The 27,985-nt window shown below is 42.3% G+C and overlaps 1 protein-coding gene across 6 annotated transcripts in view; it reads left to right on the top strand.

The window, feature by feature from the left end:
* Positions 1-26,185, top strand: part of LOC142198792 (von Willebrand factor A domain-containing protein 5A-like) — a 40,134-nt gene extending 13,949 nt beyond the window's left edge. For 2 of the 6 annotated variants that reach the window (XM_075269726.1, XM_075269727.1), the window contains exons 10-33: positions 748-889; positions 1,668-1,747; positions 1,869-1,983; positions 5,179-5,340; positions 6,345-6,448; positions 7,473-7,681; positions 8,416-8,448; positions 10,361-10,387; positions 11,558-11,593; positions 12,706-12,741; positions 14,609-14,641; positions 14,830-14,862; positions 15,150-15,182; positions 15,386-15,418; positions 16,760-16,792; positions 18,872-18,904; positions 20,018-20,050; positions 20,568-20,600; positions 20,718-20,750; positions 22,150-22,182; positions 23,730-23,762; positions 23,856-23,998; positions 25,195-25,321; positions 25,434-26,185. In XM_075269726.1, coding sequence (XP_075125827.1) covers positions 748-889; positions 1,668-1,747; positions 1,869-1,983; positions 5,179-5,340; positions 6,345-6,448; positions 7,473-7,681; positions 8,416-8,448; positions 10,361-10,387; positions 11,558-11,593; positions 12,706-12,741; positions 14,609-14,641; positions 14,830-14,862; positions 15,150-15,182; positions 15,386-15,418; positions 16,760-16,792; positions 18,872-18,904; positions 20,018-20,050; positions 20,568-20,600; positions 20,718-20,750; positions 22,150-22,182; positions 23,730-23,762; positions 23,856-23,998; positions 25,195-25,321; positions 25,434-25,513 — 1,657 coding nt within the window. In that variant the 3' untranslated portion in view covers positions 25,514-26,185. Of the gene's footprint in view, positions 1-747; positions 890-1,667; positions 1,748-1,868; positions 1,984-5,178; positions 5,341-6,344; positions 6,449-7,472; positions 7,682-8,415; positions 8,449-10,360; positions 10,388-11,557; positions 11,594-12,705; positions 12,742-14,608; positions 14,642-14,829; positions 14,863-15,149; positions 15,183-15,385; positions 15,419-16,759; positions 16,793-18,680; positions 18,809-18,871; positions 18,905-20,017; positions 20,051-20,567; positions 20,601-20,717; positions 20,751-22,149; positions 22,183-23,729; positions 23,763-23,855; positions 23,999-25,194; positions 25,322-25,433 lie in introns of those variants that run through there. The other 4 variants (XM_075269728.1, XM_075269729.1, XM_075269730.1 and 1 more) reach the window with 4 other exon arrangements.
* The last annotated feature ends 1,800 nt before the right edge of the window (positions 26,186-27,985 follow it).

Raw genomic sequence — 27,985 nt, forward strand, 5'->3', positions numbered from 1 at the left:
ACATGGAGGAAATTCGGAGCTTTGTCCATACATCACCCATATAACCCAATAAGATATCTGTTGTTGGTCAGTGGGTTTGAGGGACGTTCAGCAGAAAGAGCTGAGCAGACATTTCAGTCGAGAAGGAGATTGTGGGTTTTTCCATTGTGTTACATAACATAGAAATTCCCCTGACCACAAAGTGAAGAAGAGGAAGAGGCGCAGATGGGGCCACTCAGTGCTCAGATCTACTATATAGAGAGAGTGCTGTGTGCATCCTGATATACAGAGGTCAATAACCTGCCATGTAGACCTATGATCTGTATATGTATGGCAGATTTTATAGCCTTATCAAATTCATTAGTCTGACCTGATATAAAGGGGTTTAAAGTGGTTTTCCAGGCTAAAAATATTAGTGACCTATCCTAAGAATAGTTCTCAATATCAGATCAGTGGTGAACCCCCAACCAACACTCCCGCTGCTCAGACCAGATCAGACCCTGCAAGTAATCTCCCATTCATTTGAATAGGAGCTAAGTTGTAGTGACTCAGTTCCACCACTACGCAGAGAACAGCGCTAGCTTTTTCCTGCCCCATTCTCTGTGTATTAGCTGCTGATCGGTGGGGGTGCTGGGTGTCAGACACCCAAAGAACTGATTTTGGTGTCCTATCTTTAGAATAAGTTGCTAATTCTTTTAGTCCAGAAAACCCCTTTAATTGGGCACAGTACCTAAAAAGGCTAAAAATTGTGATTCTGACACCCCACAGGAAGAGCATGGAGTACACACAGGAGTCTATGGAAGAGGCTGTTAAGAAGGTTAATATGATGAATTCTAACTATGGGGGGACAGAAATCCTCCTTCCCCTGAGGGAAATCTATTCAACTGGGAAACAAGAGCACCCCAGGCAAGTAAGTGCACCTATATCATACCGGCTGTCTACTCTAGGTCCATATATATTATACATATATAATACCACAATGTTAGTGTATTGACCATTTACTAGGAGGATCCCCTGTAAGAGCCACAGGGCAGCACAAGGAGCAGTGTCCACTTCAGTTGTGCATTATGTAATACTGCACTCCTCCTGTGGTGGCAGCACTGAGCTTCTTCCAGAGAAATTCCATCCGTGGTAGCAGGATGGTCGCATGGAATTATCCTCTAAACCACATTTGTAATCTGAAATGTCTTGGTAGCTGTGAGGACTCTGAATAGCATATTAAATATCTCCCTATGTTGTGGTATGGGGCAAAACTTCATAGATAAGAAATTTTTCATGCAGGAACCCAGGAAAGCTAAGTGGTGACCAACTAGTCCAAATCTTTGCACTCTTCAGTAGGTGCCCCTCCACTGATTCTGGGGCAATTGGATTATATTCTGTAGCTCACACCATTCCTGAGCAATTATTGCTATTACTTTCAGCACAGTTACAGTATAGTCTCTGCTGTCAGGGTGGGCGGTCCCTGTCTTTCTGTTGCTGCCAAGGACTGCCCACTGGACAGTAGAGCACATGATTGTGCTGAAAATAAGAAATAGGATTGCTCAGGAATGGTGGGGGCTAGAGAAAAAATTTCAATCATCAGTAGAGCGAAAGCTACTGAAGGATGGAAAGAGTTGGGGTTGGTGGAGGTGGTGAAAGGTCCCCTTTAATTGTGAACTCCATTCTTTATTACATTGTGCTTTCTTTAGGTCTTCGTCTTCACTGATGGAGAGGTTGGGAACACAAGAGAGGTGATAAAAGAAGTCGGGAAGAACTCTCACAATCACAGGTAAGTTATTACCATAAATCTATGCAAAGAGGTCAAAATATTAAGATCTGACCATTTAACGACACAATACAAGATTAATAAGCTCTTATTCACATGTAACGTGCCCCTTTTCTAATTCCAGGTGCTTCACATTTGGGATTGGTGAAGGCGCTTCCACATCTCTCATTAAAGGCATGGCGCGGGCAGGCGGTGGAACGTATGACTTTATCACAGGGAAGGACAGAATGCAGAGCAAGGTGATTTCATTTCTCCTTCATTTCTTACATTTTTCCATCTTTCGGCTTCATCTCTTTCCCATTTACCTGTCATGTAATTAGGCAGCTGGTTAACCCTTAAACCTTTTCTTGCCAAGGACGTCAACTCTATGTCCTCCCAGGGTGGCACTTCTGTAGCGGAGGATGTAGCTAATATGTCCTCCCTACTAATGCCGATACCTCTGGATTGCATGAACATATCTTGATGCTTTAAGATTCATTTTAAAGATGAGAATCTCATCTATAAAATGATACCAAGCTCTTCATGATACAATTTATAGTTTTGGAGCGATTCACTGTTGAAAACACTATTTGGCATTGAGATCCAACTGCAGATCTCAATTCCTGACAGCATTTGAACAGTGAATCACTCCAAAACTATAAGTTCAATCATGAAGACCTTGATATAATTTTAAAGACGAGATTCTCATCTTTAAAATGAATCTTAAAGCATCAAGATATGTTCATGCAGTCCAGAGATATAGGGCCCTAAAGTGTCCCCCCCTCCTGTCTAAGGAAGCATCTTTCGAACTGTAACAGGAAGGGGAGGTGGGAGGAGCAGCCCTGCAGCGTGCACAGACAGAGAAACATTCTGACTCTGTGTATAACCTGTATGTGACCCCAGGAGGTATGTGACTGTATGTGACTCCTGAGTTATGTGAATTTATTTTACAGGTAGTTGATTTTTTTGTTAAAACACAATTATTTTATGTTTGATTCTGAATTTTATTCACAGGTGTGTGGGGCGCCTATGGGCTCCCTCTTTTCCCCCTCATTAGCTAATCTATATATGTCCTGGTGGGAGGAGTCCTACATTTTTTGACACTAATCCTTATTTTTCATTTCTGCATTGGTATGGGCGCTACATTGATGACATTCTGTTCATCTGGAGGGGCAATGTAGCGCCCATACCAATGTTTTTTGATGACATTAACACCAATAGTTTAAATCTTAGTTTCCATTATAATTTTGACCTCAATTCAATTTGTTTTTTGGATTTAAAATTAACCGGTAATCACCCGACAGCCAAGGTACAAACGGTAATGTATTGCAAACCCATGTCGGGGAACACAACACTTTTTGGCAACAAGTTGTCATCTGAATGGGTTTGAAAGATGTCCAGCCGTGAGCGCCGGTGATTTATGCTTTCCGTTGCGAAACCGATTTTTTAAAATCGGACACAGAGTCGGACATACAGTACTCTGTGGTGGAGGGCATAAAACGCTCACTGGAGCTCACAGCCGGACCCAGTCTGACAGCTTTCCCTCTTCTGCATGCAGAAAACGGAAATCTCAGAACGGACTCCGGGCGCTAGTGTGAACCTAGCGTCAGCAATGGTGTCTTCTTTTTGTCTTGCTCCTGGAACATGTAAGATGTTTCTGTTTTATTGGAATATGAAGTAAAACTTATATTTTATATACATTGGTTTGCTGGACACACTTTTTGCGAATTTTCCTACAACTACCATGATGCCGTCGGCCACTCAGAGCTTACTCACTTCACCTCCCTCTCTCACTCACTACCATTCCCTTTCTCACTCACACCTACTCTGTTTCCCTAGCTAGCCTTTCCTAACTAAGTCAACACTCCCCACCCACCGCATTATACTTACCTGTCTTCAGGTCCAGACACTTTGGGCATGGGATGTTGCTTCTTCTCGGCACTGTGGCTCTATTACACAGGCATCTCATATTCCTGACATCTTTCGGCCACCCACGCCTGCGCAATAGAGCTGAAGTGCCATCTACTGCACATGCCAACACTCCATGCCAAGAAGGTTCAGACTGTAAGATAGGTAAGTATGATGGGGTGGGACGTGGCTTAGTATTGGTGATGTTCCGTTTTCCCCATTACAGAAACAGAACCTCACCGGAAAATCTTATAATGTGCCTTGGGGGGGGGTCACATGACCACCCCGGTGATCTAAGTAATTCTATATTTTTGGTACATAAAGTCATTTAGAGGGTAGGTGGGGAGGGGGTTGGTGTTTAGCTTAGATTATGAAGATCAGTTTCTCCCGGACAACCCCTTTAATTCTTGCTGGCTACATAATGTCTCCTATAAGGTTCATAAGAAGCGCATAACTTACAAATAATCTTGGTCCAATCTAAGGAGAGGCACAAGTCTGCATTGAGAGGCCACTCACGTTATAGCAGATAGCCTTCATGTGACAAAAGATACCGCTGGTGTTACTGGGAGTGGTGTTGTTGCTCATTACCATTCATTTCAATGGGATTGAATGGAGCTGAAGCTTGGCCGACAGATGTGATGTCACTGACGTGAGAAGATGGAGTGGAGCTCAATATCCCAGTCCTGGGAAACCCCTTTAAATGAGCATTTTCACTAACAATGTAAAATAAATAGGAAAAAGCAGAAGTGAGAGCGATACTTAAAGGGGTTTCATTTCAAGAAGGAACTGGTGGGATGGAATGAAATGAAACTTTCTATATGTGACTGTAATAATGACATATAGGATGTAAGTGACTGCAATATTATAGAGAAGATGACGTTTATTGGGGAAGAGACAGGCGTGTGATGTGAAGGAACCACCTAGGATGGTTGGAAAGGAAACTATGGGAGCTGCTCCTGCTTGTCAATAAATCAAACAACCCTTTTGGTGGGCTGTTTGGGCTGTCCGTAGCCTGTTCACCATGTGTGTATGTCCTCACATAACTATTACTCATTGAGGTGCACCCCTCTAAACGTCTGTTAAAGTGTCAAAATGTACAGGCATGTCTAGCAGCAAATACAGTATATCTCACTGACAGGTACACTACCCAAAAGTTGCCATGGAGTCTTTTTATAGGGCAGTGGGGGAATCGCTGCTTCATCTGTAATATACTGGGGGGGGATTTGTTTTTTTATGTAGATTGTGAGCCCCATATAGGGATCACAATGTAAATTTTTTTCCTATCACTATGTCTCTGTAGAATGGGAGGAAATCCACGCAAATATGGGGAGAACATACAGATGTTGCAGATGTTGTTCCTGGCAGGATTTGAACCCAGGGCTCCAGCGCTGCAAGGCTGCAGTGCTAACCACTGGGTCACCGTGTTGCCCCCCCCCCCCCATCTGTAATATACTGTTCTTTGTGTACTATACAGTCCTGCCTCATCTGTAATATACTGTTCTGTGTGTACTATACAGTACTGTCTCTTTTTTTTTTAACCATATCAGGTTCTTCGGGCGATGAGGCACGCGCTGCAGCCCTGTGTGACAGACGTCTCCTTGACATGGAACCTTCCTCCTGGACTAGAGGCCTCCGTCCTGTCTAATGTCCCCACCTCCATCTTCCAGGGTCAGAGGTCGATAATTTATTCCCAACTGAAGGGAAATATGGTGCGATATATTTATATATCACAGAAGGAACCCCTCATGTTATCAGTCCTTACTGCCTCGTGTATACTTGTAGGCCTTATTGAATCAGGAGTGAAGGGATTTGGACAGATTTCTGAGCGTCCAGAATTTTCTTTAAAGTTACATTGGTTTTTTTAGCTATAGAAGGTAGTCCTCAAGGTAGAATCAAAATCTGCTATTGCTGATGCTGTGACCCCTGTCCGGTACCTGTACCCTTGTCTGCTTCCTATTTTCTGCAAAACACTGCAGACCTTAGGGTCAGTTCACACGTGAAAACCGCCTAGCTTATTTGTGCGAGGTAAAAAACCTCGAGGAGTTTTTTTGACGCTGTTTTTTGCATTTGACGAGGTTTTTGACGCGGTTTTCGCTAGCGGTTTTCGCTAGGGTTTTTTTTCCTATATGTGCTATAGAAACTGTAGGCGAAAACCGCGCGGTTTTTTGCAAAAAAACGCGCGGTTTTGTGTGCAAAAAACCGCGCGGTTTTTTACTGCGCGGTTTTCGCCTCCCATTCACTTCTATGCAATTCTTCAGGCGTTTTCCGCCTGAAGAAAGGTCATGTCGCTTCTTCAGGCGGAAAACGCTAGGAGGAAAAAAAAAGCTAGTGGTCTACATAGACCACCATGTTAAAGGAGAGGTTTTTGAAGCGAATTCCGCTGTCAAAAACCTCCCCTTTGCCCACGTGTGAACTAGCCCTTATACTAAAATGTATCTTCCAGGACCTCAAATAATGTCACTAAAGGTCCTGTGAGCTGCACCAACTGCTGCTGAGAACACTGCAGAAAGTAATGGGGGGTCTGGTGACCTGAGAGAGGGGGGAAATATGGGCAGTATATGAGAGAGGAGGGCTATAGGGAACAGACCATGCGAGTAGTAGACAAATCAATTTGGCGAGGGCAGAAGAAAAGGGGCAGAGACTTTGAGGAATCTTAGGTCACATGGTAGTTCTCAATAGCAGATTGTATACCCTGATGTTTTCTATATTACAGGTGGAAGGTTCCTTGACGGGCCGCGTCTCCTTGCAATACAAGCTCAAAGGCGAAACTATAATCAACGCCTATAATTTCCCACTAAATCTCAGGAATGTCGAAAGGTAATTTCATCATTAGGAAAGCTACAAAAATGGAAAAAATATGAAAAACCACAAAGTTTTGGGTTTTTTTTAAAGGGAATGTGTTGCCGGAAAATGATCTGTTTTTCAGAGCAAGTTTTTCTGTTGAACATATTTTTTTAAGAATTTTTGATTTTTTTTAAAAAATGGAAAAAAAAATGTATTTCACGATGGAAAAATGTACTATACATGGCAATTTTTACTCTGGCCACTAGGCCTAATAATAGGCTGGCACTTAACAATTCTGTTGGGGTTTTCTTCAGTCACCTCATTTATATCACTTACAGTAGGAGATAACACCTCTATAGATAGCACCACTTGTCTATCATTGCATCCACTACTGACAGTAGATGATATCACAGCTTATCTACTCCCTCTCCCTGCACAGAGCATGTCTAGAAAACTGCTCCATAGACCTTAGTGAATTAACTTCAGTCTGCTGCTGCCTATGGCTATGACTATGCTGCAAAGAATAGCATAGAGTCAAGGGGCAACGTGGTGGCTAAGTGGTTTTCACTGTAGCCTTGCAGTGCTGGAGTCCTGGGTTTGAATCCTGCCAAGGACAACATCTGCAAGGAGTTTGTTCTCCAAGTGTGTGTGTGTGGATTTCTTCCCATACTCCAAAGACATACTGATAGGGAAAAATGAAGATTGTGAGCCCCTATATGGGCTTCAATATTTAGCAAAGCGCCATCCTGGCTTATGTGGTTGTGTGTGGTATTGCAGCTCTGTAAATTTCATCACATTGCTGAGTTGTGGTGGTCGACAGAGCTATGTAGATGGGGTCTTACTATATCAGTAGTGAAGGGGCAGTGGCACTGCATGGAGAGGGAGTCCTTAAATGATGTGCTCTTTGGACTCATGCATAGTCTGACATGTAAATGCTATGCATGTAACAGGCTCCATACTGATTTGTCACCCATGTTTCCAGAATCTAATCTAATCCAGAAAGGGTTAAATAGCACTTTACAATGTGATTAGCTTTAACCTTCTTTTTTTCTTTCAGACCAACCATCCATAGACTGGCCGCCAAGTCTCTGATCTCTATGCTGGAGTATGGAGTGGACTCGGGCTCTGAGGAGGTGAAAAAGACGATCTTGGAGACCAGTCTACAGTCTGGAGTCATCTCCTCTCTTACCGCATTTGTAGCTGTTATCAAGGATACAAAGATACCAGTCGAGGGTCCTCCTGTGCGTCAGCAGCTTCCTTCTTCAGGTACACGCTAACCTCTTGACCAGGGGATTCTCACCCTCTAGTCTCAGAGACAAGTATAAATAATCCGTAATGCAATATCATAATCCAACAGGGCACTGCAATAAGACAGCCTCATAGAGAATTAGGATTAGATTATACATGGTGACATGTTTTTTCTGATACAATGCTCTAAATCCCCTGCATAGATATAGAGGTAAATGATAACCTGCTGGCTGTCTGCTGTCACCACAAGCTTACTGCATCTACTGAAGTCAATGATAAACTAGTATGCAGTAAGTTTCTTAGCTCCCCCTAGTGGTGGCTGCAGGCAGATAAAATGATTTCAAGGGAGTTTCCAGTTCGAAAACAATGACATCAATCTCCGTCAGCACCTCGCCAATCTCCGTCAGCACTTCGCCAATCTCCCTCACTGCCATTCCACCGCTACCCACTCCCCTACTCAGCCAGCTTACTGCATGCTGGTTTATTATTGACGTCAGTAGAAGTATATACATGAGATTCCTAAACTCTCTGTAGTAGGGAATGCAGACTGCCGACATTTTATCATCCACCTCAGCTAGCCCGCTACAGCAGTAAGCATTGCAGGAACCTGTCGCCCATCTGCAGGCTTCATGGCAGAAATACTAGCAGTTACTTTACAAAAAGTTATAAGGTAAGGAAATAGAAGAGAAAATTGCTAAACTCTACATCATTTTCTGTATTCTGAAGATTTGTCCTTTTTCCCATCTCTACAGCTTTTGGGTTTTCCGTCTTCTCTTTAGGCACAGGTAAGAGTTTCCCCTTTCTCCACGTTTAGTAGGGTCAGTTGTATGTATAGAGTCCGAGTCTAGGTGGAGGAGTAGATTTTTGGACTATTGGATATAAGAGTAAAGGGAATATAAAGAAGATGTCTCTAAAACATGTAGTATAAGCAAGTACCATGTACAGTAGATATAGTAGGTCAAGGCCATAAAATCACAGCATTACCATGGCTCACCCATAAGCTCAGTCATTCACCTGTTCCTTAAGCAGGGTTCACACTAGCGTCAGTGTCCGACAGCTAGTGTCCGATGCTAATGTCCGCGCAAAATCTTGCGTGGACATTAGCATCGGAGACTAACTGTGTCCGTTACATTTTGCATTATTTTAAATGGGACATCATGTGTGTTCTATACTGTCCTTGTCTGTCTGCTTGAAAAATCGGACATCTTTGTGAACGGACACTTAAGGACAGACACGGACTGTAAAAGAACGCACATGATGTCCCATTTGAAATAATGCAAAATGTAACGGATACAACTCATGTTCGATGCTAATGTCAGCGCAAGATTTTGCGCGGATATTAGCATCGGACTCTAGCTGTCGGACACCGAACGCCTACTTACTCTTCTCCTAACATTCCATGTTTTCTAGCTTCCTCACTGGCTCACCAACTTTGAGTACATAAACTGTTCAGTGTCCTGAAAAAGTAGAGCAGGGGTCGGCAACCCCCGACACACGTGCCGGAGTATAATAAGTGAAGCCCTAGGGGAGGTGATCAAACATAAAAATAATATTATTCACCTTTCCTGCGCTTCGGAGTGGCTCTGTGTTCTGCAGGTGCTTCTGCCTGAAGTAAGAGACCACTGACAGGGCCTCAGGGGTCCGGCATCATTATACTTAGTGACGCGACGTGGCCCCGAGACCCAATCAGCGGTCTCCGACGTAAGGTAGAAGCATAGAACTCAGAGCCGCCGGGAGCACAAGGAAGATGAGTATCATTGTTTTTTTATGTTTGATCACCTCTCTTGGCCCTCCACTTATTATAGTGTGGGGTCTCTTCAGACCCCAGAATGTAATAATAGCTAGTGGATGGCACAAATTGGAATATTATAAAAGTTAGAATATTACACTGTTTAGAGGGGCCGCTATGGGACATAATACCGTGGACAGTGGCCGCTATGGGACATATACCATGTGCAGGGCCCGCTAAGGGATTTATACCATGTGCAAGGTCCACTATGGGACATAATACCGTGGGCAGGGGACGCTAAGGGATTTATACCATGTGCAAGGTCCACTATGGGACATAATATCATGGGCAGGGGCCGCTATGGGACATATACCATGTGCAGGGGCCGCTAAGGGATTTATACCATGTGCAGGGGCCGCTATGGGACATTATTCTGTATAACAGTGTGTTTTCTGTATTCAGGATGTGTTTTTGCACAGAAAACTCATACATTTTAAAAAAAATGTGTGCAAAATGCACCATGTGAACGCAGCTGTACATCAAAGTAAAAGCTCCAGTGGCCTAAGCATATAGCTGCCTCCAGATACATAGTGTGTTTCCACCATAAGGATTCTGCCATACGGTGCTACTGGACACATACAGTACATTTACTGCTAATTCGGGGCTGCACATGGACCTTCATTGCTTCTAATCGGAAAGTACAGCTGCGTCCCAGGAAATAGCAGTAAACGCGTGTGTCCTGAAGCCTCTGGTGGCAGCACTTCTGTGTTCTGGTTTGTGGTATATGACTTTAGTTTAGGGGTCGTCAGGCTTACACTTATTGACTGGCACACCGAGTACCTCATCATTTTTTTAATTAAAATCGGCATGCCGAACCAAAAAGGTTGCCTACCCCTGAAGTAGAGTGGGAGTTGTATTATAGCTTTTCAAAAAACATGTATAAATCTTAGTTTTTGTTTCTTTTCCAGGGTTTGGACTCGGTGGCGCCTCTTCAGGTAAGAATTGTACTTTTCTCTCTTTTATACAGAAACCGTGCGGACCCCTTATAGTCTATGGATTTCCGCAGGTTATTGCTTTTTAAGTAGACAGGTCCCGAAGGACGGAAACCCAACTGATAGTGAGAACCTAACATTATCCGAGATACAGGATAGAGGAACATCGTACCACAAACTGGACGGTTGGATAGTGCAGTGTGTTTAGGGCTGTGAAAGCTCTTGTGGTCATAGTAATTCTTTGACCACACAGGCATCATGGCCATTGTCTTAGGTTAACATTGTGTGCTTATTGATATCTAGTTACTTTCCAATTACTCTGCTTTACACATCTTTAACCATGTCTTATACTCCAGTCGCATCCAGAGCTGCATTCACAGTTTTTAAATCTCTTTACAGAACACGCTCTGCATAGGTTTTGGTGATCATTCATTGTAGTTACATATCAGTGGTTTGCGTCACTGGTCAACAAGGTCTGGGTGCTGTGAGCACCCCCGGTCAGTAGAATGAAATACTGAAGTAGCCACACTAGGAAGTTGCTGGGCCGCAGCATTGACTTCACAATGGTCTGGTTGATAACAGAGCATTAGTACAACTGCTTAAATCTAATACAGTGCTTAAAGATAGGCTCAGACACCCAAACATTGTCATCTGCACCAGCCACAAGGCCAGATGGATTTGGATGAATTTTCGGTCCCAGTTATGACCACCAGAAACTGTACAAAAATTAAACCCTCCTCTAATTGAAACCAGAGCCCACAATTAACTTACAGGGCAGATCTGAAACAGGATAATAAATGTCCAGGCAAATGGCAAGTACCAGGAGGTTGTCAGAGGTAGATTTAGGAGACAAAAAGGATATCTAATATAAAGCCAAGGTCAGGTCCGAGAGGTCACGTCAGAAGCAGAATCAGTAGACAAATGACTATAAACAAGCCAAGAGTCTGAATCAAGCTGTCTACTACACATATTGGTACAGGGCCGAACTAGAGGACTATACTAGCAGGCATCTGATTTAGGAGGAAAGGGTTTTTTTATAGGCCTACTCAGTTTCTAAGTGGACAAGCCCAGGGAACTTTTGATATTGCAAAAACTTCCCAGGTCAGTACGGTGACCCTAAAGGAATAGCATCTGAATTGAGATTCCTGAAGTCTTCTCTTTGCTCTCCCATAGGTGCTCTCTTTGGAAGCAGTAACGTCTCCTCTACAGGTATCAATTATTTCCTCCCATTGTTTTGTCTTTGCTTGAAATTAGTAAAAAAAATAAATAAAAATAACAAAAACTGAATTAATCCCATATATAGTATATAATCCATACCGATAAAAGCTATTACTGATTACTGCTGGTTTATAGGAAATCCTTAAGACTACGTGTCTGTTCTCTGCCCCACCGTGTGCTCCCCTCATTTACATATGGTTATAAGAAAGATATTTGGAGACTGTTTATTTCTCCGGGCGAGATCTCCTTTCTTTCCTTTACCCAACTTTAGATATTCAGATGTAACAGAGTATAACTTGACACCTTTCACCACTTCCAATAACGCCAACTCTTTGTATCTTTTAATTGGGGCCTCACAGCCCGACTGGCACAGTTGGAATTTTTTTTCTAGCCCCCGCCATTCCTGAGCAATCAGTGCTGTTATTCTAAGCACAATTATGCTATCTGTCGGTTGGGTGGTCCTTGTCTTTCTGCTCCATCCTGGGATCACCCACCAAAAGAGCATAATTGTGTTCATACTAACAGAAATGATTGCTCAGGAATGGCGGGGGCTAGAGAAAAAATCCCAACTGTTACGAAATCATTGGAGAGGCGGCTACTGGAGGTTATTAAGGGTCAACATATTAACTACACCGTGGCACAGAACTCTGTATTTATGTTAAACATATGATTTTAAAAATGTTGGTGTTTTTTTTTTTTTTTTTTTTTAATTTTCCAAATTAATATCTATAGAAAAATCCTAAAAATCTTGCAATTCCAACTCTTGCCAGTAGCCTAAAACATTTTGTGACTTCTTGGAAAGAAACCTACGGAAGACAGGAAGTCTCAGCGTATTATATTGCCTAGTGGACAAAGTCAGAACTGCAAGATTTTTAGGAATTTTTTTAATATAGAAAGTAACATGGAAAATAAAATAAAAAAAACTCACCAAAAATTCTTTAAAAATATATTTGACATACAATTTGTTTTCAAACACTATTGACTTTAAAGAAAAAAAAGTTTAATTGATACCTTCAGTGGTGTAGTGTGAACAGGGTTTATAGAGAGGTGAGCACATGACCGGTGACTACTGCTCCTGACATTATCTATTTGTTCTTCTATAGGGGGCTTGTTTGGAAGTAGCGGCGTCTCTTCTATAGGTATCCATTTCAATTTTGCACATAACCAACACAGATATAAAATAGTATAGATAGAGGTCAGTGCAAGGGGGGGGGCACTGCCACCTCTCCATTCATTTCCATTACACATCCATTGAATTGGGTCAGACACAGTAGAGCAGATAAGCTTGGCCTAAAAAGTGTACAGTACATAGTCATGTGATGACAGTATTAGTTATCTGCTCCATTGTGTCCTCTGAGATGTGCGGCAACATGGCCATGCAGTTTAGGGATCGGGCATATTGTAGATAAAAAAGCTCTGCCTGATCACAAAAAGAACTGTGTACATCTGTCTATTCCTTCCCTGCAAGGATCTCTATGATCAGGGCACAGAGAGAACAGGAACAATCATGGACATAGCTGGAGCATGAGGGGGTGAGCACCCCCCTTGTGTAAAGGATTATTCCTGACACTGCCCTAGACCAGCAGAGGTTTTAGGTTATGTTCACACGGCAGAATTTGCTGCACATTTGTATGCTGACATCCAGCTAGTATTCCTATAATACAGTAGTATATTGATACCATGTCCATATATCCCTTATCCAATGCCATATATGACCTGCTGCCAACATGTAGAATTATACTAAATTATGCAGGTTTGTTCCAGCAGATGGCGCCACCTTAAAGGGGTTTTCCGGGTAAAAAATGTTTTTTTAAAAGATCTATTAGTGCTATTAATGGGTTGATAAATGCACCCATATACCTTTAGCTGTGTTTTGAGTGATTTTTGGGTGTCTCTGGGAACTCCTGTTATCCTCTGCATTTATTTACGTGGTTCAGCTTCCTGCTATGTAAGGGCCTAGTTCACATCTTCATTCGGTATTCCATTCGGGGAGTCCGCATGCCCGAACAGAATATTGAACGCATTGACAAGCTTTGAGCTTATGAAAGAAAAGTACTTCATGAACTACTGTCCTCTCGGAATGACTCGTGCGGACACTGTGCGGAAAACACATCAACCCCATTATAGTCTATGGGGTCCGTGTGCTTTCAGTGCTCACTGCTTGTCAGTGCATTTGGTATTCCATTCGGGGGGTCCCCATGTGGATTTCCTGAACGGAATACTGAACGCAGATGTGAACCAGGCCTAACTTCTACAGTAGCTCCCCCTCACCTCACTCCCCCATTCCTTCCTCTCTCCCTCCCTCTCATACACCCCTTCCCTGTCTCTCTAGCTATCCCACCCACTACTAGCCCTTCCCTACCTACTCAGCTCAACCCCTGACCCCATTATATACTTACCTCTCTTCCTTCCAGTCTTCCTCCTACGTGACGCTCCTCCCTCTTTTCTTACTGCCAGCATGTGCTATTGTCCCAGCACTGCACTGTACACTGCAGCGACGATCCACCTCTACTGCGCAGGCGTGGGAGCTGCACAGTACAGTGCTGGGTCTATAGCGCGCGCCGACAGTCAACAAAGAGGGAGGAGCAGTCCCACAGGAGAAACACTGGAAGGAATAGAGGTAAGTATAATGCATGGGGAGGGTAGTAGTAGTGACGTTCCGTTTCCAGAAATGGAGAAACAGATCGTCACCGGATGACCAGGCAATGTACCTGGGATAATAAGGGTAAATATACATTTTTGATAAATTATGTTATTTAGAAAGTAGGCGGGGGGGGGGGGGGGGGGTTAGATTAGTGTAGGGACTCGTTTTTATCCCATACAACCCCTTTAATAAAACTGGCTGCACCTGCTACAGTGATGCTGACGATACCAACTACAAAGCTGCTATATCTGTATTATCAAGGATATAGAGGGTGTATAAGAATACAAAGATAGGTAGATGCTTAATATTAGCGATGGGTTATACAATATCATGAGGTCTAATATCATTTGTTTTCTTATCAGGAAACTTTGCATTTGGGAGTGCGCCCCCCTCTGGTAGGAATTATCTTCTCGCTAGTGACTACCCTTCATAGTTTTTCAGCCTTTGTAGATATTTAATATTCTTCATATTAGTCTATGGTGAACCAGAATATTTTACTGCTTATTCTTATGATCATAAATTTAGTAGCTAAGCAATTGTTCAGACTGTTTTTCATCTAGGATATCCTTTGCTTGTATTGTAGGATCACACTTATTTGGAAGTGCGCCCCCTACAGGTATATATAATTCATATATGTATTTATTTTAGGGTCGGTAAGTTTGGTCTTGACAAAGTGCGCTCTTGGTATTCTGGTCCTTTGAAGATCTTCTATATGCTACAGCTCAGTCCCATCAAAATGAATGAGACTGAACCGCAGCAAGGCCATGTGACCAATGGATGTGATGTCACTTCCTGAGAAGAGGAAATACGCCATGTTTTCTAATCCCGCACAACCCCTTTAAGAACAAAGAAGTATAATAAATATATTATAGCATATTTTAACATAATCTGTTTTCTTCCTAGTACAATTTGGATTTGGAGGAGCGCCCTCTTCTGGTAGGTATCACCCTCGCACTACTGAATCCAGGCAATAAAACACATTTTTTCCACCTTTTGAGATCAGATATGTTGTAATACATTTCTACATGGACAGTCTTTGATTTTTTAAAAAATCTGCTATATCTGTAGTACTATAATTCCAGCAGATGTGTCTGAATTTGTAGATGGAAAATAATAGTTATAACCTGCTTTCTTTCTAGGAACTATGGGGTTTGGAGGTGTGCCCTCTTCAGGTAAGGATTAGCAATACACTTTTCACCCATTTGGAACAGATATTTAAGAATATGTACATCGAACATCCAGTCCACCAAGTAACCTCCGATCTTCTCAAGACCTCCTACTCCACCCTTATCTGCTCTTCACACAACTGCTTCCAAGACTTCTCCCACACATCTCCCTTACTATGGAAATCACTACATGACACATAAGAGTGTCCCCCATAATCACAAGCTTCACGAAACCACCAAACCTCCATGTGAACAGATTCTACCCCCACATACTGTCCTTATCACTCATCCCTAAAAGATTGTAAGCTCTTGTGGAGAGGCCCCGCTATCCCTCTATTCCAGTTGGTCACTGTTAGTATTGTACTTATTTTGTATATTATATGTAAATCCTCAATTGTAAAGTACCATGGTATTAATATAATAATGTACAGCATAGAATTAATATATTAATCTACAGCGCAGTGGAATTAATATAATACTGTACACCATAAAATTAATCTAATAATGTACAGCACCATGAAATTAATATAATAGTAATAATACTGTACACCATAGAATTAATCTAATAATGTACAGCACCATGAAATTAATATAATAGTAATAATACTGTACACCATAGAATTAATCTAATAATGTACAGCACCATGGAATTAATATAAGAATACTGTACACCATAGAGTTAATCTAATAATGTACATCACCATGGAATTAATAATAATGCTGTACACCATAGAATTAATCTAATAATGTATGACTTTCTTTGTAATGTATCTTTCTGTCTGTATTTGAACCCTACAAATTGTACAGTGCTGCGGAATATGTTGGCGCTATAGAAATAAAATTTATTATTATTATTTATTATTATTACAGCACCATGGAATTCATATAATAATACTGTACACCATATAATTAATCTAATAATGTACAGCACTATGAAATTAATATAATAGTAATAATACTGTACACCATAGAATTAATCTAATAATGTACAGCACCATGGAATTAATATAATTATACTGTACACCATAGAATTAATCTAATAATGTACAGCAACAAGGATTTAATATAATTATACTGTACACCATAGAATTAATCTAATAATGTACAGCAACAAGGAATTAATATAATTATACTGTACACCATAGAATTAATCTAATAATGTACAGCAACATGAAATTAATGTAAAAATATAATGTACACCATAGAATTAATCTAATTATGGACAGCACCATGAAATTAATAGTGCTCTACAAATAATAATAATAATAATAATAGTCAAAGACGCGTCAGCAAGTCTACATGATCAGCAATTACTTCTACTGACATTCTTTCTCTGTTCTTCCATAGGTAGTTTGTTTGGCAGTCACAGCATCTCCTCAGGTAACAATTTCAATCCTACATAACCAGTACAGATAAAAAAAAATCTATGTTCAATATATATATATATATATATATATATATATATATATACACTCACCGGCAACTTTATTAGGTACACCATGCTAGTAACGGGTTGGACCCCCTTTTGCCTTCAGAACTGCCTCAATTCTTCATGGCATAGATACAACAAGGTGCTGGAAGCATTCCTCAGAGATTTTGGTCCATATTGACATGATGGCATCACACAGTTGCCGCAGATTTGTCGGCTGCACATCCATGATGCGAATCTCCCGTTCCACCACATCCCAAAGATGCTCTATTGGATTGAGATCTGGTGACTGTGGAGGCCATTGGAGTACAGTGAACTCATTGTCATGTTCAAGAAACCAGTCTGAGATGATTCCAGCTTTATGACATGGCGCATTATCCTGCTGAAAGTAGCCATCAGATGTTGGGTACATTGTGGTCATAAAGGGATGGACATGGTCAGCAACAATACTCAGGTAGGCTTTGGCGTTGCAACGATGCTCAATTGGTACCAAGGGGCCCAAAGAGTGCCAAGAAAATATTCCCCACACCATGACACCACCACCACCAGCCTGAACCGTTGATACAAGGCAGGATGGATCCATGCTTTCATGTTGTTGACGCCAAATTCTGACCCTACCATTCGAATGTCGCAGCAGAAATCGAGACTCATCAGACCAGGCAACGTTTTTCCAATCTTCAATTGTCCAATTTCGATGAGCTTGTGCAAATTGTAGCCTCAGTTTCCTGTTCTTAGCTGAAAGGAGTGGCACCCGGTGTGGTCTTCTGCTGCTGAAGCCCATCTGCCTCAAAGTTCGACGTACTGTGCGTTCAGAGATGCTCTTCTGGCTACCTTGGTTGTAACGGGTGGCTATTTGAGTCACTGTTGCCTTTCTATCAGCTCGAACCAGTCTGGCCATTCTCCTCTGACCTCTGGCATCAACAACGCATTTCCGCCCACAGAACTGCCGCTCACTGGATGTTTTTTCTTTTTCGGACCATTCTCTGAATACCCTAGAGATGGTTGTGTGTGAAAATCCCAGTAGATCAGCAGTTTCTGAAATACTCAGACCAGCCCTTCTGGCAACAACAACCATGCCACGTTCAAAGGCACTCAAATCACCTTTCTTTCCCATACTGATGCTCGGTTTGAACTGCAGGAGATTGTCTTGACCATGTCTACATGCCTAAATGCACTGAGTTGCCGCCATGTGATTGGCTGATTAGAAATTAAGTGTTAACGAGCAGTTGGACAGGTGTACCTAATAAAGTGGCCGGTGAGTGTATATATATATATATATATATATATATATATATATATATATACACACCACATACACGTTATTTTGAAGCAGCACAAAGCACTTTCTTTAACTCCCATAGACTTTAATGGAGGGGGGCCACATGGAGGCATGACTACCTTTCCATTGACTTCTTTAGGGAGAGTAATAGTCATACAGATTTGTCTGTCCTTACCTTTCGTCTTGGTACAGCCTCTCCTGAGATGTGTAGCATGAGATGATCAGCTTTATGTGTCCACGTGTTGTCACCCAGAGTCAGCGGCCCACCATAATACCAGAAGAACCTGCGATGGGCCGAGGTTCTAACACAGTAATGGTCCAGCAGAAGACACCTGAATTTAAAGGGTATTATGGTCTGTTTTCTAGGAGTTATTGGGGAGTGGGTCCCCAGAATCTTTTTATCTGACACAGTATGGTAGCAGATGGTGATGTTGTATTGCTTTTGGATTTTTTGCAATAAATTGGAGACCTTAACCAGATATGAGTGAAGGTTAGGCTGGACACATCTGTAGATACAATTCTGTAGACTCTTTGTGGTCATTCCTTTTCACACCGCATAGGTCGCTGTGTTCTTAGATGGTGGCCCCATCCTCTGACATTGTTGAATCCCTACTAAGCTGCCGTCTGCTTCACACAAATGACTTGGGGATATAAGTAATTCTTCATCTAATGGGGCCTGAGGAAGGGCGTAGATCACAACTGGACTGAATGAAATACTTACTTGGTTTGACACCATCTGTTTCATCCTCAGTTCCCCAGTCACTTGGAGGCGCACACTCTACAGGTATGGATCAGTCATCCGGTAATTTAACCGTCCATTGAAATGGGTCAAACACTTTGTTCTTTGCTGTATATGACATATGTACAGGTACTGGTAGTACAGTAAGTTCCCGAAGATAGAAACATGTGAGGCCTCCTATTACAACGATGATGGTAAATTCCTGGCAAGATGGCAACTACAAATCTGCCGTCTGCTATGTATCTGTATTATAAAGACTATCGACTGCATGTATAGTTTGTACAAGGAAATATTAATAACAAAGAGGTATCATAAAGATAATATAATATATTTCAGTGTAACCTTCTGGAAGGCGTTAGAGAGGAGTGAATCACATCTGACCAAACTGGATTGGACTCAAGTGTTCCAAAAGTTCTGCATACAACCTGAACCCACAAAACCCAAGAGTATAAGGGTAAGTTCACATGGAGTAAAATGGAGTGTATTTTGGAGTGTAATTTTACACATGTAAAAAAATTTACACGCGTATTTTGGAGCGTTTTTTTACACGTGGCGTTTACGAACCTTTTTTTGGAGCGTTTACGCGTGTAGAAAAACACGCTTCCGTAAACGCTCCGTAAACACCACGTGTAAAAAAACGCTCCAAAATACGCGCGTAAATTTTTTACACGTGTAAAATTACACTCCAAAATACACTCCATTTTACTCCGTGTGAACTTACCCTAATAATTGTAAGCTCAAGGGAGGTGCGGAAATGGCCTCATGGCCCTCTTTAGTGACCTTATGGCCACATCAGCAGTCTTATGGCCTCTTCCAGCTTCCTGGGTGGTCTCTGGGGCATCGCTGAGGCCTGTGATTGGGTCTCAGCAGTCATATGGGGTTTGCCAGACTTTTCTCTCCGCCGTTTTCAGTGGAACCATTATAGTCTACAGGGTCCACAGATTTCTGTAGATAACCGCTTTTTAAGCTGGTAGGGTTTTCATTTTTCGGGTCCTCAAGCGAAACCAGAGAACGGAAACCCGAATGCTAATGTGAGTCTAAAGTAATATAGGACAATATGCACATTACTGTTACTAAGCTGTCGTCTGCCATATCTGTATGTCTGCAATATCCAGCCAGAACTATTGATTTAATGCTTCTAATATGTTTTCTACCTAGGAATTATGGGATTTGGGAGTGCGCCTTCTTCAGGTAGGGATAAGCAAGACTTTTCATCGATTTGGGGTGAGATATTTGATAGCATGCAAAATGTGTTCAGCTCCCAATATAACTCACTGAGCAGCAATAGTTAAAGGGGTATTTGCATACTCACCAGTCTTCGCTGCTGTAAAATCTTCTTTCTTCCTGGTTTCTTGTGTCATTTGGTGGGCGGGGTTTCATATGCAACCTGCAGTTTAGCTCTACCCCCAAATTAGTGTGTAGCTCCGCCCATCACATAGCGTGATCCTATAGGGCGGCTGAAGGGCCTGTGATGTCATGCAAAATCACGACCGCAAAATAACGCGGCGTATACGATCCTGGCTCCCATTGAAATCAATGGGAGCTTTTACGGCGCGCAAAGTCTCACACACCGTATACGTGCCACATCACATGGCACGTTACTCCGTGTGAACTTACCCTTACACTGCCCAATTGTAAAAGGGGACTAAGAACTGAAAATGGTGACAAAAATAAGGACCGATCTTCAACACATTAAATTTTTCTACAGGGTCTTTTTCATTTGGAAGTGCGCCCTCCGCAGGTATGGCAGCATTTTTTATTTTATACGGGTGGCAGTCCCTTTTCTTAGATTGGGGAGCTTTTAGGATAAAGATACAACTTTCTATATGATTAATAGTTAATGTCATTTTCTTTCCAGGAAACATTGCATTTGGAAGTACGCCCTTTTCAGGTAGGAATCATTGAGTTGACTTTTCATCAACATTGACTTTTTCCAAAAATTTTAGCCAAGTATATGACGACATGAGTATTATTATGAGGATATCCTTTGATAGTAGCCAGAATATTCTAGGAAATAGCAGAGTACTATGGAGCCAACCATATCACAATATGCTGACAGCTTCCTGTTACGAGGGAGCTTACTTTTTCTCATAGGAATGAATTGACCAGCATTGATTGGCCAGTGTACAGCATTCAGGCAATCAACGCTGGTTCTGCCAGAAGGTTTGTCTGTGAGGAGGCGGAGTCTAAGATCGGACCACAGCAGTCTCCATTGTGGTCCGATCTTAGACTCCGCCTCCTCACAGACGAGCCTCCGGCAGAACCAGCGTTGATTGGCCGAATGCTGTACACTGGCCAATCAACGCTGGTCAATGCATTCCTATGACAAAAAAGTCAGCTCCCTCGTAACAGCAAGCTGCCAGCTCTTCCGACTAGCAAGGACGAGTCTGCTGCAGAGCCAGCGTTGATTTGCCGCAGGCTCGTCTTTCCTAGTCGGGAGAGCTGGCAGCTTGCGGTTACGAGGGAGCTTACTTTTTATCGGCGCAACTGCAAGCGCTGTGCAGTTAAAGCGCACGGACCCCATAGACTATAATGGGGTTTGTGCGCTTTAACTGCACAGCGCTCCTCCTAAACACTCTCCTCCTGCTACTCGTGGACTTGGTGACTCTCCTTTAGTCGAATAGTGGTTTCCCCTGAAACGAGCATTTTTTCCCATAGACTATAATGGGATTCGATATTCAATCGAGTAGTCGAAAATTGAGGCTCTACTCGAAACGAATCTCGAATATTTCACTGTTCGCTCGTCTCTATATATAATCTATAGACTATGGATTGAAGGAGTCCAAACTCTTTAGTATCCTTTGGTTTAGTAACCTTTTCCTGCCTGATCAGCATTAACAACACTTCTTCTGAGGTCCTCAGAAATCTCCTTAGTTCATGCCATATGCACTTCCACAAACTTGTTGTGTGAAGATCAGGCTTGGAGAGATCCTTGTTCTATGTCTAAAACAGACACCTTCATCCCTTGGATTGAAAACTCCCTTATGTCACCTTCTAGTTATCTGCTAATCCTAAGGGTGCCTTTACACGGCGTAGCGCGCCACTCCTTTAGACACGTATACACGTGTCCGAGCGCGGCGCCTACAGAAATGGAAGACTCCATTAAATCCAGTATTTCAGTTCTGATAACTTTGGCCTCATATAGGACGATATTCACATTACTTTTGCAAAGTTGCCGCCTGCTTTATCTGTATTTCGGCCATTTCCAGCAGGAAAGCAGAAACCTTACTGAGATCGCACAGTTTTTTTTGTAGATGTTAGATAATAGATGTAATCTGTTTTCTTCCCAGGATCCTCAACCTTTGGAAGTGCGCCCTCTTCAGGTGGGGATTATAAGCACGTTTTTGATAATATGCAGAGCAATATATAGACAGTTTTTGGTGACTGTTTATACATAATATACAGTAGTTCTTATGTGGCCTCTGGTCTCAGATGTCAATCCCATAAACAACAGAGGGCGCCATATTTGTGTGCTGTTCTTTATAGAAAAAATACATATACTCAATACTCGCCATATATGACAATATTCACATTCCAGACAGCCCAGAGTCTGTTATCCGCCAGTCAGTATATATTATAGTATATACACTCACCGGCCACTTTATTAGGTACACCATGCTAGTAACGGGTTGGACCCCCTTTTGCCTTCAGAACTGCCTCAATTCTTCGTGGCATAGATTCAACAAGGTGCTGGAAGCATTCCTCAGAGATTCTGGTCCATATTGACATGATGGCATCACACAGTTGCCGCAGATTTGTCGGCTGCACATCCATGATGCGAATCTCCCGTTCCACCACATCCCAAAGATGCTCCTCTATTGGATTGAGATCTGGTGACTGTGGAGGCCATTGGAGTACAGTGAACTCATTGTCATGTTCAAGAAACCAGTCTGAGATGATTCCAGCTTTATGACATGGCATTGCATTATCCTGCTGAAAGTAGCCATCAGATGTTGGGTACATTGTGGTCATAAAGGGATGGACATGGTCAGCAACAATACTCAGGTAGGCTTTGGCGTTGCAACGATGCTCAATTGGTACCAAGGGGCCCAAAGAGTGCCAAGAAAATATTCCCCACACCATGACACCACCACCACCAGCCTGAACCGTTGATACAAGGCAGGATGGATCCATGCTTTCATGTTGTTGACGCCAAATTCTGACCCTACCATCCGAATGTCGCAGCAGAAATCGAGACTCATCAGACCAGGCAACGTTTTTCCAATCTTCAAGTGTCCAATTTCGATTGTCCAAATTGTAGCCTCAGTTTCCTGTTCTTAGCTGAAAGGAGTGGCACCCGGTGTGGTCTTCTGCTGCTGTAGCCCATCTGCCTCAAAGTTCGACGTACTGTGCGGCGTTCAGAGATGCTCTTCTGGCTACCTTGGTTGTAACGGGTGGCTATTTGAGTCACTGTTGCCTTTCTATCAGCTCGAACCAGTCTGGCCATTCTCCTCTGACCTCTGGCATCAACAACGCATTTCCGCCCACAGAACTGCCGCTCACTGGATGTTTTTTCTTTTTCGGACCATTCTCTGTAAACCCTAGAGATGGTTGTGCGTGAAAATCCCAGTAGATCAGCAGTTTCTGAAATACTCAGACCAGCCCTTCTGGCACCAACAACCATGCCACGTTCAAAGGCACTCAAATCACCTTTCTTCCCCATACTGATGCTCGGTTTGAACTGCAGGAGATTGTCTTGACCATATCTACATGCCTAAATGCACTGAGTTGCCGCCATGTGATTGGCTGATTAGAAATTAAGTGTTAACGAGCAGTTGGACAGGTGTACCTAATAAAGTGGCCGGTGAGTGTATGACATGTGACAGTGCAGGGTCAATTACATGATAACTTTTGTCTTTCTTTCCCACAGGAGCCTTTTTGTTTGGAAATGCGCCCCCTTTAGGTATGCATGACAGCTGGTCTATATGGTTTCCCATTACATAATGGGTTTCCTTACATCCTGTAACATGTAAGGGTTTTATCCGTATACCCTCAGGCAACCATCCTGACCCGGAAGTATCTATTCATATGAAGCTGATTTTGCTACAAAGAGCCGATGGTTCCTGGAGCCCCAGCATGGAAATAGCCGAAATCTTGGGAATATCAGCGAGAGACTTAGAAGACAATAACCCTGATCAGGTATTACTTCTAGACCCTAAGACTGTTACTGGTGCACTCAGCGGTCCGCCACTGGTATTGAGGGATGGAACGTTTTTTCGGTCCGACCTAGTTCGTGGAAGTGAAATTATATTATGCCGTCTCTTCAGACCCCAGAGTATAATAGGTGGAGGACCAGAGGAGGTGTAAAAAATAGAAAACATTCATACTCACCTTCCGTTGCCCACTTGTAGTTCTTAGCGGTCACCTCGGGCGCACAGTGCACCGGATGACGCAAGGAGTCCCAATAGAGTATACGGGTCCATTCACACTTTTTGGCGAGGAAAAAATCCACTTTTTAAACGGTTTTTAAGCGTTTTTGAAGCTTTTTTTAGTTTTTGGTTTTTTTCCTCAAGCACAGTGTATGGACCTTGAAAAACACCGCTAACGTTTTTTTTCCAATTCCGCGCCCAAATCCGTGACATGGATTTTCCGCCTCTCATGGACTGCGTTGGTTTTTGCATGCGGTACCCGCCTGAAGGCAGCTTTTTTTTCTGCTAGCAGAAGAATTCCGCGAGTGGAAAAATAAAGCGAGCGGAACCCATAGAGCTTTATGGGAAGGCGTTTTTTTCCACATGGATTCTGATGCGGATTAAGCATCAAAATCAGCGCCAAAAAACTCTGTGTGAATGGACCCTAAATGTGTTTATTTTTGTCACCTCTCCTGGGCCTCCACCTATCTTACTCTGGGGTCTGAAGAGACCCCAGAGAATAGTAACTTACTGCAATGCATGTCACAGCGGCCATTTTAATTCATCCCAAATTCTTCAGTTTCGTTAAAAACTGTTTGGAATATTCGGGTCGAATTTGTGTTCATTGGGAACCAATTCACCCATCTCTATCAATAACCATTAGCTGTGCCACGCTGCACCAAGGCCACGCCACACTGCACGCTGCACACTGCCCATCTAGGTAGCAGTTCATGTGGACTGAGAGGAGAAGAGCTAAACTTCTAAGGAGTGTATTCACGGCAATTATTAGGCATTCAATCAGAGGCTTCTGCCTGACCATGGCTCTCAGCCATTTATGAAGGAGTCTGGCCAGGAGTTGGAGTCGGGCTGTGGACAAACAGAGATGTCGGAGTCTGTAGTTTGGCTTACAACTCCATAGCCTTACTATGAGTAATGGAGAATTTCATGAGCTGAATATCACGTCCTCGTATTATCCTTCTCTTCCAGGGAATGGACTTGTCCGTGTGGACGACACTTCTGGCTGTCATCTGGCTTCATACTCACTGTGAGGGGCATAAGGATGAGTGGGAGTTATTGTCCAGGAAGGCAGTCGTATGGATTAAGCTGAAAACAGGTGAAGACCAATCATTGTCCTTGTAAATTAACCATATGGTGCCCATAGACACAGTGGTCACCAGGGCGAGGATCATGCAGCAAAACTGGTTACGTGGTGTTCTCTGTTACAGGTTCCTCTCTACATCACTGGGTCGGAGCCGGGATCACATTACTGAAGTCATCGGTGGATCTTGCTGCTTTGGACTTGTAAAAGTGGTCATTGGTGGAGCGGACAACACCGAACTTCTGATAAGTTTCCATTGACATGAAGGACGGTTAAGCAGTTTCAATTACTTTTGAGTTTGATGAATTGAGACTTATGTTTCCAATTCTTGAAGACTCCACTGCATCTCGTGAACAGATTAAGGATGTCTTAGGGTTCGTAAGAACAATTGCTAACAGTAAGCATCGGAATTTTGTTTTCCCCAAAGAAGGACAAAAATTAAAAAAGATTTGAAACGAAATGAGAACATTGAAAGATTTTACAACTGAGACAAATGATTTTTATATTGCCCACACCTGTTACTTGCCATAGGTGAATTTGAACGAGCATCACATGCCTGAAACAAAGTTATTTACCCACAATTTTTTAAAAGGTGTCAACAATTTTGTCCGGCGCGTTTGTGGAATTTGGTGTGGAATTATGGCCAATTTGCATTTTTATTTCTCTGTTTTTTTTGTGTTGTTCCAATACACACAAAGGACATAAACATGTAAATGACAAAATTTGTGTAATTGCAATAATTTTCAGACCCGAGCTGACTCTGATCAAGGTCTGTGGGAGAGTTTTCTAGATGGGCTCTGTGTAGGGAGAGTAGATAAACTTTAACATCATCCATTGTCATTAGTGGATACAGTCATGGGTCACAATGGGTGTTATCTGTGGTGGTGTGATCTTCTATTGTGATCCCGTCAGTCTTGTTTGTTATAAAATCTAGATTCAAAAATAAGATCAAAAATTTTGGTGACACATTCCCTTTGATGCTTTCATTTACGCTGGACTTAATTTTCTTGTAGGTGCTATAATCAGTAATAGTCTCTAGAGGGCGCCAAATTATTTCAAATCTAACAGCATAGGTCATGTTGAAGAAATCAGCTATATCTATCAGAGGGTCTTTATATTAATCTAGATTACATTAAAGAGACCAGAAACAACAGATAATTCATCTGCACATTCTGTACATGTTTCCATATTGTACCAGCGATCCTTTTTAGATACTGCGCAGTCCTACGCATCACTGGATACTGAAGTCACTCTCAGTTATTATTCTAGACTGGTTTTTATAGACTGGACATTCACATTTGAGATTTACTAGCCAAATCTGTCAGTTTTGGCCAATCATTTACTGTGTTTCAGGGCCCCGGGAAATAATCCACAGCAATCGTTCTCAGTGTTGGTTATTACTCTGGACCTGTTTGTAATGTGGACGTCTATATACTGTGGTCGTTACCTGTATCGGTCATTATTGTAGACCTGTAGATAATACACAGTGCTACTGATCTCTTTATACCGGGGTCATTCTCTATATCAGTTACTATTCTAGATCTGTGGATAACACACAGTACTACTGAGAGCGGGTTCACATCTATGCCCCAGTCTCCGCTTTCAGGTTTCCGTCTTCTACACAAGAAACTGGACAGGAGACAGAAGCCGGCAATCATTTTTCAAACCCATTCATTTGAATGGGTTTGCAAAGTGTCTGCCCATGAGCGTCTTCTGGTCTCCGCGGCGAAACGTTTTTTTTTTTTCGGACATGCATGACTTTGTGTCCGGTTAAAAGAGAAGGGTTTCGCCGCGGAGACCTCAAAACGCTCACGGACGCTTATGAGGGGACACTGTCTGCCAGGTTTCCGTCTCCTGTTGGCAGAAGATGGAAACCTGAAAGCGTAGACCGGGGCACAGATGTGAACCCGCCCTGATCTCTATATACCAGGGTCATTCTCTATATCAATTATTATTCTAGACCTGTATATAACACACAGTACTACTGATCTCTATATACCGGGGTCAGTTATTATTCTAGACCTGTATATAACACACAGTACTACTGATCTCTATATACCACAGTCATTCTCTATATCGGTTATTATTCTAGACCTGTATATAACACACAGTACTACTGATCTCTATATACCGGGGTCAGTTATTATTCTAGACCTGTATATAACAGACAGTACTCCTGATCTCTATATACCGGGGTCAGTTATTATTCTAGACCTGTATATAACACACAGTACTACTGATCTCTATATACTGGGGTCAGTTATTATTCTAGACCTGTATATAACACACAGTACTACTGATCTCTATATACCGGGGTCAGTTATTATTCTAGACCTGTATATAACACACAATAATACTGATCTCTATATACTGGGGTCAGTTATTATTCTAGACCTGTATATAACACACAGTACTACTGATCTCTATATACCGGGGTCAGTTATTATTCTAGACCTGTATATAACACACAATAATACTGATCTCTATATACCGGGGTCAGTTATTATTCTAGACCTGTATATAACACACAGTACTCCTGATCTCTATATACCACAGTCATTCTCTATATTAGTTATTACATTAGTAATACTGATTTTCATATTCTGGTGACATTTGTCAGGGGTACTTGTATATCCCACCTTAGTATTGTTAATGGACACCACACTATTATGGGGTGGG

Source organism: Leptodactylus fuscus, chromosome 1 (assembly GCF_031893055.1).
Source record: "Leptodactylus fuscus isolate aLepFus1 chromosome 1, aLepFus1.hap2, whole genome shotgun sequence".
NCBI lineage: Eukaryota > Metazoa > Chordata > Amphibia > Anura > Leptodactylidae > Leptodactylus > Leptodactylus fuscus.